The sequence below is a fragment of the Physeter macrocephalus genome, chromosome 6 (genome assembly GCF_002837175.3).
Source record: "Physeter macrocephalus isolate SW-GA chromosome 6, ASM283717v5, whole genome shotgun sequence".
In the NCBI taxonomy this organism is placed as follows: Eukaryota; Metazoa; Chordata; class Mammalia; order Artiodactyla; family Physeteridae; genus Physeter; species Physeter macrocephalus.
Genome location: NC_041219.1, coordinates 32,850,341 through 32,862,774, shown reverse-complemented (window position 1 = coordinate 32,862,774; position 12,434 = coordinate 32,850,341). Strand labels below are relative to the sequence as shown.

Genomic DNA, 12,434 nt, shown 5'->3' with positions numbered 1-12,434 from the left:
AAACTAAAAATAGAACTACCGTATGACCCAGCAATCCCACTACTGGGCATATACCCAGAGAAAACCATAACTCAAAAAGACACATGCATCCCAATGTTCATTGCAGCACTATTTACAATTGCCAGGACATAGAAGCAACCTAAATGTCCATCAACAGATGAATTGATAAAGAAGAGGTGGTACATATATACAATGGAATATCACTCAGCCATAAAAAGGAACAAAACTGTGTCATTTGCAGAGATGTGGAGTCTCTAGTCACCCTAGAGACTGTCGTACAGAGTAAAGTAAGTCAGAAAAATATCGTATATTAATGCAATATCTGTCTATCTATCTATCTATATATGGAACCTAGAAAATGGTATAGTTGATCTTATTTGCAAAGCAGAAATAGAGGCACAGACGTAGAGAACAAATGTATGGATACCAGGGGGAAAGGGGGGGGTGGGATGAATTGGGAGATTGGGATTGACATATATACACTCTTATGTATTAAATAGATAACTAATGAGAACCTACTGTACAGCACAGGGAACTCGGTGCTCTGTGGTGACCTAAATGGGAAGGAAAAAAAAAAAACAAAAGAAGAGAGTATATATGTATAATGAGAACCTACTGTACAGCACAGGGAACTCGGTGCTCTGTGGTGACCTAAATGGGAAGGAAAACCAAAAAAGAGGGGATATATGTATATGTGTGGCTGATTCACTTTGCTGTACAGAGAAACTGACACAGCAGTGTAAAGCAACTATACTCCAATTAAAAAATGAGAAAAGCAAGAGAAACATAAAAAAAAAGAATAGATTGGATGGTCAGTATGCTGCAGATGGCAATACAATATTGGATATGAAATTAAGGGTTGCCGACAGGTAAGGAATCTTTGAAATACAACCTTGGGGAACACTTTGGAGAAGTACTAGGAACCTCCTCAGTGTGCCATGGCCTCCAAATGAGGCTCATTTGGCCCGGAGTCCTTCCAAAAATCCATGTATTTTCCAGGTGAGCCTGTGTACCAAAGCCTCTGCAGGACCTTTAGCTCTTCTCCCTAAGCACCTTGGCCTCGTCTTTTAGAGATTGCAGAGTGCTTACCACTGGGCGTTTACTCTCTTCCGCAAACCCAGTTATGTCCAGAGTGTCCCTAGCTGGAATGACCTGGGTGCTGCTCTAAGCCTCCACTGGTGGTCTCAGGATGTAAGTGAGGTTTTCCCACTGAATAAAAAGATCTCTTGTATCTGAAGGGGGACACAGCTGAAGCTTGCCAGTGGCAAACTTCAAGTGGAGCTGTTGTTTTTTACTGTTATGGATGGATATCTTTACAGACTTCAAGGGAAGCAGCCTGGTTAGCTCTAAGATCTGTGTAGGCTTTTTACCTGTTTCCTGGGTGGCAGGGCCATGTCTGTTATAGTCATCACAGATAGCAGCTGGTCAGGCCAGCAGCATGACATCAGGTAGTGTGAGGCGGGGGCTGGTACGAACGATGCCCACAGTCACCATTCGGGCCTGGTTGTGCACATCAATCACTTCTCCTTTTCTGCTGACCTGTAGAAAGTCACTCTCAAACACTGGTGCATAATGGAATATAGGGTACTCCCCCTTGTACAGTTGTTGCTGCAGTTTCCCCATGGAAGTATTAAACATGCTCATTGCATGGCTGCCTTCGGCTTTGTAGTATGGTAATGTATCTTGGCTGTTCATCGCTATCTTTTATCAAGACAGCTCCTAGAGGCTCCTCTGCACCTTCCTTATCACACCTTGCAGGGCGTCCTGTTTCCCTGGTCTCTCTGGCAGGTGGGCTAGCAGTGGTCTTCTGCAGGCTTTGTCTCTGAGTGACTGAGGACAGGGTGGGGGAGCTGATTACTGACTGCTCAGTGCTAGAGACAGTTGCTCCTGGACCTGACTGTGCCCTGCCTAGAGCATGGAGTTGTCAGGGCATGCAGAGGCCGGGGCCCCAGTAGATGTCAGGGTGCACAGATGTTGATGTGCACAGATATTGGTATTCAGTCGTAATTCCACTGCACCTCTCCTCCAGAAACTGTAGCTTCCAACTAGGCCTAAACCCCTCACAAGGCCACACTGCCACAGATCAACAGACCACCCCTCCTCCCATGGGCACATCTAAGGATCTTAATACATACTGACAAATTGCTTTCAGAAAGGGTTAGACAAACGTTCTGTTAGGTATGAGTTAAAATATGCATACTGTCTTATCCAGCACTTCTAACTACAGACAGTTAAAATTAATTGTAGACAGTTTACCTTAAAGAGAATTGGACAAGGTGGTAAACAAGCTGGATGTACACAATGTTTATCAAGGTTTATTGTAGCAAAAAATGTCATAAACAGGATTAATATCTTACAGTAAGGATTTGGTTAAATAAATTATGGAGCATTCTATGAAAGAATACTCTGAAGCCACAAGAATGATTATGTAGTTCCCTATTTATTGAAATGAAAAGATATACCTGATTTTTTTTTTTAAGAAAAAGAGCAAAACAAACATTTCAAACTAGTTTTATACTTGTGGTCCAATTTATGTAAAATCGTCTGTGTGTGTGTGTTTGGGTATGAAAGTATAATATGTTCAGTGAAATGTTTAAAGTACTTATTTCTGGATGGTGTAATTTTTATTTTCTTTATACTTTCTATTTTTTATTAGGATAATTATTATTTCTATTAACAGGAAGAGTAAAGCTATTTTTATTAACAATATCTATTTTTACAGCCATCAAAAATTTTATGTTTATACACACCCTCAAAATGCTGAGATTTTCCCTAGACATCTGTACCCTGACTATATGGTGAGAAGAGCCTTAAACATCACATTTATGCTCTATTCTTTACTCATTATCAAATTGGCCTACTAAAAAAAGTTCTGAGAAATTTTGCCAGCTATTATAAATATTATAAATTCAGTAAGATTAAAATATCTTTATTGGCATGACAATATATATAACACGCACATACGTACACATATAAAGTCATAGTTTTTGAGTCTTCAGTTTGTTCTATAAAAATGAACATTTTCTTCCCTTCATATTGAAGTATCTGGTTATTTCTGGTAATATGAATATTTTATTCTTTATTTATTGAGAGGCCTAGTCACATATCAATAGCAATTCTTACTGGCCTGTCCAAAGTCTTTATATTTTGATTTCCACTTCATGTCTACATTATTTATAATTAGTAAAAAGAATAAGCCTAACATACGTTTACTAATCAAACTAACCTTTCAAATGTATCCAAGAGGTTCTGGTATTTGTTGAAAGGTATAGGTACCACTGGATACAGTATAATTTAATTTAGGTGCTTTTTAAAAAATAAAGTGAAGATATACCGATTTTCTTAAAAGCACTTTTATGCTGTGCACATATGTTACAAGATATTTATCTTAGGCTTCCACTAGACCACTGAGCTAATTGCCCTATCTCCAGGGAAACCAGAAGCTATATTACTTGTAGGGCCTAAGGACTTTCAGGATTTTTTCCTAACCAGTCATTAGACCAACAGCAGTAGAACCTCTCTTACTTGGCCTGATAACTATCACATGTAGTGTTCTGGCAAATATGTCTATTTTCATGAGTCTGATGAATTTTATCTGAAATTCCTCTAGGTATTTAGAAAAATATCTTAATATTTGCTTCAATACTTAAGAAGCTCAGATGGCTAAATAAAAAATCTACCTGGAACTGAGATTAATAAATTCTTAGGAGGCTAACCTAAGAAAACATTGGTACAGTTTATGTCAGAGAATGTTTTGCCTATGCTCTCTTCCAGGAGTTTTATGGTGTCATGTCTTATGTTTAAGTCTTTAAGCCATTTTGAGTTTATTTTTGTACATGGTATGAGGGTGTGTTCTAACTTCATTGATTTACATGCAGGTGTCCAACTTTCCAAGCACTACTTGCTGAAGAGACTCTCTTTTTCCCATTTTATATTCTTGCCTCCTTTGTCAAGGATTAATTGACCATAGGTGTATGGGTTTATTTCTGGGCTCTCTATTCTGTTGCATTGATCCATATGCCTGTTTCTGTACCAAAAGATAACATGCATCCCTATGTTCATAGCAGCACTGTTCACAATAGCCAAAACATGAAAACAAGTTAAATGTCCATCAACAGATGAATGGATAAAGAAGTTGTGGTTGTATACATATACACAATACTGTTCAGCCATAAAAAAGAATGAAATAATGTCATTTTCAGCAACATGGATACAACTGGAGATTATCATACTAAGTGAAGTAAGTCAGAAAGAGAAAGACAAATACCATATGATATCACTTATATCTGTAATCTAAAATAAGACACAAGTGAACCTATCTACAAAACTGAAACAGACTTATAGACAAAGGGAACAGACTTGTGGTTGCCAAGGGGAAGGGGGGAGGGAGAGGGATGGACTGGGAGTTTGGGGTTGGTAGATGCAAACTATTACATTTAGAATGGGTAAACAACAAGGTCCTACTGTATAGCACAGGGAACTATATTCAATATACTGTGATAAACCATAATGGAAAAGAATATAAAAAAAGAATGTCTATGTATGTATAACGGAGTCACTTTGCTGCACAGCAGAGATTGGCACAACACTGAAAATCAACTATAAATTCAATAAAAAAATTTTTTTAATAAATTATTTTTATGTAAATGCAGCAGCTCTTAGCTTTTCATAGTTAGTCATTAGACATTCTTAAAATAAATTTATGTTCCTTCTCCTCTACATAAGAGTTTGTGTCACTGGGTAAATTATTTAACCTCCCTGGACCTTATATTTGTCATCCTTGAAATTGAGATGATACTTTAGGTATCTTTCAACTCCAGAATAGTTATGGTTTTGGATAGGGGTTTAACTTTTCCCCCGTAATGAAACTACTACATACTTTGGAAATATTCCAAACAAAAATAATAAGTTAAGGAATTATTCAGATATTAACAGCTCTGGGAATTTGTGATGCAATACATAATCTTATTCTTTTGCTGAATTTCTTCTTGCCAAAACTTTTAAAAGAAGCAACATTTGAAATATGGAAATGACAAAAATGTTAGTTCAGTAAGATGAGCATTCAGTGGGGGCAGTGCTTAAAACTATGTAAGTGAACATACGGGTTAAACATTTTAAACAGAATTCAGTTAATATTGGACATGGCTGTAGTAGGCAGATTAATTCCCTCCAAAGATGCCCATATCTAATCTTTACAACTTATGAATATGTGACCTTACATGGCAAAGGGACTTTGCAGATATGATTAAGTTAAGGATCCTGAGGTGGAGAGATACCCTGGATTATCCAGGTGGACCCAGTGTGAGCCCAACCGTCCTTATGGTGATCCAGTGGGTAAGGCTCTGCGCTCCCAATGCAGGGGGCCAGGGTTTGATCCCTGCTTGGGGAACTAGATCCCGCATGCATGCCGCAATTAAGAAGTCCACATGCTGCACTAAGAAGCCCGCATGCCACAACTAAGAAGCCCACATGCCACAACTAAGAAGTCCTCATGCTGCAACTAAAGATCCCACCTGCTGCAACGAAGATCCCGTGTGCCACAACAAAGACCCAGTGCAGCCAAAATAAATAAGTAAATAAGTAAATAAATAAATATTTAAAAAAGAAAAAGGATAGAGGGTCAAAGTCAGAGAAGGATATGTGATGATGGATACAAAGGTTGAAGTGATGTGGCCATGAACCAAGGAATGCAGTTGGCTGAAGAGTAGGAAATGCATTCTCCTCTAGAGGAACCAGCCCCACCAATACCTTGATTTTAGCCCTGTGAGAATCATTTTGGACTTTTGACATTCAGAACTGTAAGAGAATAAATTTCTGTTGTTTTAAGCTACTGAGTTTGTGATAATTTGTTATAGCAGCCCTGGGAAACTAACACACATTTTGATACCTAGAAGTGGGATGCTGCTGTAACAAATACACTAAAATGTGGAAGTGGCTTTGGAGTTGGGCAGTGGATAGGAGCAGGAATAATTTTGAGTAGCATGATAGAAAAAGCCTAGATTGCCTTGAACATAACTGTGACTATTAAAGATTCTTCCATAACTGAGTCACTTTGCTGCACAGCAGAGATTGGCACAACACTGAAAATCAACTATAACTTCAAGGAAGGAAGTGATATGAAGGAAGGAAGTGATATGGTACAGAAAACCTATTTTGTCTTAGAAAATACCTAAATTGTCATAAACAGCACCATACTCAATGCTGAAAAGCAGAAAGCAGTTCCTTTAAGATCAGGAATAAGACGAGGATGAACACACTTACCACTTTTATTCAGCATAGTTTTGGAAGTCCTAGCCACAAGAATCAGAAAAGAAAAATAAATAAAAGGAATCCAAATTGAAAGGGAAGAAATAAAACTCTCACTGGGAATTCACTTGCAGTCCAGTGGTTAGGACTCTGCACTTTCACTGCCAAGGGCACGGGTTCAATCTCTGGTTGTGGAACTAGGATCCCGCAAGCTGCATGGCGTGGCCTAAAAACAATAAAAACCCCCCAAAACAACAACCGACTCTCACTGTTTGCAGATGACATGATACTACATGTAGAAATCCTAAAGTTGCCGCCAAAAAACTATTAGATATAATAAATGAATTCAGTCAAGTTACATGATAAACAATTGATATACAAAAATATGTTGTTTCTATACACCAACAATGGACTATCAGAAAGAGAAATTAAGGAAGCAATCCCATTTAGAATTGCATCAATAAGAATAAAATACCTAGGTATAAATCCAACCAAGGAGGTAAAAGACCTGCTGTTCAGAAAACTATAAGCCTCTGCTGAAAGAAATTGAAGATGACACAAAATAATGGAAAGATATACTGTGCATATGGACTGGAAGAATTAATATTGTTAAAATAACCACAGCTCCAAAGGCAATCTACAGATTCAATGCAATCCCTATCAAAATACCCATGGAATTTTTCACAGAACTAGAACAAATAATTCTAAAATTTTTATGGAAACACAAAAGATCCTGAGCAGCCAAAACAATCTTGAGAAAGAACAAAGCTGGAGGTATCATGCTCCCTCATTTCAAACTATACTACAAAGCTATAGTAATCAAAATAATATGGTACTGGTGCAAAAACAGACACATAGATCAATGGAACAAAATAGAGATCCCAGAAATAAACCCACACTTATATGATCAATTAATCTCTGACAAATGAGGCAAGAACATACAATGGGGAAAAGACAGCCTCTTCAATAAATGGTGTTGGGAAAACTGGACAGCTACATGCAAAAGAATCAAACTGGACTACTTTCTCACACCATATACAAAAAAAACCCCTCAAAATAGATTAAAGACTTAAATATAAGACCTGAAACCATAAAACTGCTACAAGAAAACATGCTCTTTGACATCAGTCTTAGCAATATTTTTTTGGTTATGTCTCCTCAGGCAAGGGAGGTAAAAGCAAAAATAAGCAAATGGGACTACATCGAACTAAAAAGCTTTTGCACAGTGAGCTAAACTATCAACAAAAGAAAACAGCCTACTGAATGGGAGAAAATATTTGCAAAAGGTATATCCAATAAGGGGTTAATATACAAAATACACAAATAACTCATTCAACTCAACATCAAAACAAACAACTTGATTAAAAAGTAGACAGAGGATCTGAATAGACATTTTTCCAAAGAAGGCATACAGATAGTCAACAGGCACATGAAAAGATGCTGAACATCACTAGTGGTCAGGGATATGCAAATCAAAACCGCAAAGAGATATCACCGCACACCTGTCAGGATGGCTGTTATCAAAGACAACAACAACAAAAAAACAAAAAACAAATAACCAGTGTTGGCCAGGATGTAGAGACAAAGGAACCCTCCTGCACAGATGATGGGAATGTAAACTATTGTCACTGCTATGGAAAATAGTATGGCAGTCTCTCCAAAAATTAAAAATAGAACTAGCAGACAATCCAGCAAATCTACTCCTGGGTATTTATCTGAAGAAAATGAAAACAGTAGTTTGAAAAGATATATGCACCCTTATGTTCATTGCAGCATTATTTATAATAGCCAACATATGGAAGCAGCCTAAGTGGCTATCAATGGATGAATGGATAAGAAGGTGTGGTATATACATACACAATGTAATATTACTCAGCCATAAAAAAAATTCTTGCTGTTTGTGATACCATGGATGGACCTAGAGGGTATTATGCTAAGAAAAATGTCAGGCAAAGAAAGATAAATACCATTGAATGTAAATGAATAAGAAAATATAAACAGATTCATAGATACAGAGAACAAACTAGCAGTTTACAGAAAGGAGAGGGTGAAGGGATGAGTGAAATAGGAAGAGAGATTAAGAAGTACAATATTCCACTTGTAAGCCATGGTGTTGTAATGTGCATCATAGGGAATATAGTCGATAACACTAATAAATTTGTATGGTGTTAGGTGGTAATGACTTATTGTGGTGATGATTTTGTAATACATAAAAATATTGAATCACTATGTCATACAGCTGAAACTAATATAATATTGTAAGTCAATTAATTATACTTCAGTAAAAATACTTTATTGCTAAAAACTATCCATCATCTGATCTGAGCCTTCAGAGAGTTATAATCTTTTGGCTGGTGGAGGATTTTGCCTCGATGTCAATGGCTGCTGACTCATCAGGGTGGTATTTGCTGCAGGTTGGGGTGGCCATGCCAATTTCTTAACATAAGATCATAATGAAGTTCGCTGCATCAACTGATTCTTCCTTTCATGAATGATTTCCCTGTAGCATGCAAGGATGTTTTATAGCATTTTACCCGCAGTAAAACTTCTTTCAAAATTGGAGTCAGTCCTCTCAAACCCTGCAGCTGCTCTATCAACCTACAGCATCTTCTCCAGGAGTAGATTCCATCTCAAGAAACCACTCTCTGCTCATTCGTAAGAAGCATCTCCTCATCCATTAAAGTTTAATCATGAGACTGCAGCAATTCAGTCACATCTTCAGGCTCCACTCCTAATTATTGTTCTCTTGCAGTTTCTACCACATCTGCAGTTACTTCCTCCACTGAAGTCTTAAACTCCTCAAAAGTCATTCATGAGGATTGAAATCAACTTCTTCCGAACTCTTGTTAATGTTGATATTTTGACCTCTTCCCATGAATCATAAATGTTCTTAGTGGCATCTAGAATGGTGAATCCTTTCCTGAAGGTTTTCAATTGACTGCCCAGATGCATCAGAGGAATCATAATCTATGAGAGCTTAGCCTTACAAATGCATTTCTTAAATCATAATACTTGAAAGTCAAAATGACTGCTTAATCCATGGGCTGCAGAATGAATGTTGTGTTAGCAGGCATGAAATCAACATGAATCTTGTACATCTCTATCTGAGCTCGTGGGTGATCAGGTGCTTGTTAGTGAGCAGTAATATCTTGAAAAGAATTTTTTTTTTCTGAATAGTATCAACAGTGGACTTAAACTATTCAGTAAACCATGTTGTAAGCAGATGGACGGTCATCCAGGCTTTGTTTTTCCATTTTTAGAGCACAGACAGAGTAGATTTAGCATAATTCTTTAGGGCCCTAGGATTTTGAGAATGGTAAATGAGCATTGGCTTCAACTTGAAGTCACCAGCTGCATTGGCTCCTAACATGAGAGTCAGCCTGTCCTTTGGTGCTTTGAAGCCAGGCATTGACTTCTCTCTACCTATGAAGGTCCTAGATGGCATCTTCTTCCAATATAAGGTTGTTTCTCTAAATTGAAAATCTGTTGTTTAGTATAGCTACCTTTATTAATTATCTTAGCTAGATCTTCTAAATAACTTGATGCAGCTTCTGCATCAACACTTGCTTCTTCACCTTACACTTTTATATTTTGGAGACAGCTTCTTTCCCTAAACCGCATGAACCAATTTCTGCTAGCCTCAAACTTTTCTTCTGCAGTTTACTCATCTCTCTCGGCCTTCATAGCATTGAAGAGAGTTAGGGACTTGCTCTGGATTAGGCTTTGGCTTAAGGAAATGTTGTGGCTGGTTTAATCTTCTACCCAGACCACTGAAACTCTCTATATCAGCAATAAGGCTGTTTCACTTTCTCATCATTTGTGTGTTCACTGCAGTAGCACTTTAAATTTTCTTCAAGGGCTTTTCCTTGGCATTCACAAATTGGCTGATTGTTTGGCGCAAGAGCCCTAGCTTTTGGACTGTCTCAGCATTCAGGATGTCTTCCTCACTAAGCTTAATTGTTTCTAGGCTTTGACTTAAAGTGAGATAACATGCGACTCTTCCTTTCACTTGAACACTTATAGGCCACTGTAGGGTTATTAATTGGCATAATTTCAATATTGTTGTGTCATGGAAAAAGGAGGCCTGAGGAGAGGAAGAGAAAGGCTGGTTGGTGGAGCAGTCAGAACACACACATTTATTGATTGTTTTCCTTTTTACTTGGGCACTGTTCATGGAGCCCCCAAACAATTACAATAGTAACATCAAAGATCACTGATCACAGATCACCACAATATAATAATAATGAAAAAGTTTGAAATATTGTGAATTATCAAAATGTGACATGGAGACATGAAGTGAGCAAATGCTTTAGAACAAAGGCAATTATAGACTTGTTCAATGCAGGGTTGCAAGAAACTTCCAATTTGTACAAAATCTGTGAAGGCACAGTTATGTGCATCGCAATAAAATGAGGTATGTCTGTAAATGTGTAATAATGTAAACGTATAATGTGTATAAGTAAGTATATATGCATATATATATATGGTGTGTATTTTTAATTCTATAATTTATCCTGGGTTCCTTCCTGCTCCCAAATTAATGATCAGTTGTACCAGCACCATTCATTGAATAGCCCAGCCTTTCTCAATTGATTTTTCTTTTTTTTGGTTGCGTTGGGTCTTCGTTGCTGTGCGCAGGCTTTCTCTCTAGTTATGGCGAGCGGGGGCTACTCTTCGTTGTGGTGCTCAGGCTTCTCATTGCGGTGGCTTCTCTTGTTGTGGAGCACAGGCTCTAAGTGCACGGGCTTCAGTAGTTGCGGCACATGGGCTCAGTAGTTGTGGCTTGCGGGCTCTAGAGTGCAGGCTCAGTAGCTGTGGCGTATGGGCTTAGTTGCTGCATGGCATGTGGGATCTTCCCGGACCAGGGCTCGAACCCGTGTCCCTTGCATTGGCAGGTGGATTCTTAACCACTGTGCCACCAGAGAAGTCCCTCTCTATTGATTTTAAATGTTACATCTGCATACATTTCCCTGTTGAACTTAAAAAACAATTGTGGTTTAATACACATTTAATATAGTAACGATTTTAAAGTATACCACCACTCTACTTTCTGTCTCTTGATTTTGACTGCTCTACCTCATTTAAGTGAGATCATATCAGTATTTGTCTTTTTGTGACTGGCTATTTTACTTAGCATAATGTCCTCAAGGTTAATCCACATTATAGCATGTTTTAGAATTTGCTTTTTAAAGCTGAGTAATATTCCATTGTATCTATGTACCACATTTTGTTATCCATTCATCCATTGATGGATTCTTGGGTGGTTTCCACCTTTTGGGTCTTGTGAATAATGCTTCTGTGAATATGGATGTGCAAATACCTCTTTGAGATCCTACTTTCAGTTCTTCGGATAAATACCCTGTAGTGAAATTTCTGGATCATATGGAAATTCTAGTTTTAATTTTTCGAGGAACCACCATACTGTTTTCTGTAGTTCCCTGCATCATTCATTTCCACCAGCAATGCACAAGTGTTCCAATTTCTCCACATCCTCATCAACACTTGTTATTTTCTGTTTTTTTTTTTTTGATAGTAGCTACTCTAATGGGCTTCAGGTGACATTTCATTGTAATGTTCATTTGCATTTCTCTAACAATTAAATGATGTTGAGCATATTTTCATATGCTTGTTGGTTATTCGTATATCTTCTTTGGAGAATGTCTAGTCAAGTCCTGTATCCATTTTAAAAATTTGATTATTTTATTCTCTTTTTTTTCTTTTTTTTTAACATATTTATTGGACTATAATTGCTTTACAGTGGTGTGTTAGTTTCTGCTGTATAACAAAGTGAATCAGCTATACATATTCATATATCCCCATATCTCCTCCCTCTTGCGTCTCCCTCCCACCCTCCCTATCCCACCCATCTAGGTGGTCACAAAGCACCAAGCTGATCACGCTGCTGTGCGGCTGCTTCCCACTAGCTATCTATTTTATATTTGGTAGTGTATATATGTCCATGCCACTCTCTCACTTCATCCCAGCTTACCCTTCCTCCTCCCGATGTCCTCTAGTCCATTCTCTACATCTGCATCTATATTCCTGTCCTGCCCCTAGGTTCTTCAGAACCTTTTCTTTTTTTTTGTTTTTAGATTCCATATATATGTGTTAGCATGTGGTATTTGTTTTTCTGTTTCTGACTTACTTCACTCTGTATGATAGACTCTAGGTCCATCCACCTCACTACA

General features: G+C 37.8%; 2 protein-coding genes across 7 annotated transcripts in view; one reads left to right on the top strand and one right to left on the bottom strand.

Annotated features, from left to right (window-relative positions):
- ANKS1B (ankyrin repeat and sterile alpha motif domain containing 1B) overlaps window positions 1-12,434 on the top strand; it is a 1,202,038-nt gene that overhangs the window by 342,588 nt on the left and 847,016 nt on the right. The window lies entirely within an intron of this gene.
- On the bottom strand, window positions 1,033-1,695 carry GARIN6 (golgi associated RAB2 interactor family member 6). The gene is given in 1 exon segment (XM_024127237.1): window positions 1,033-1,695. A coding segment is annotated over 1 exon segment (663 nt).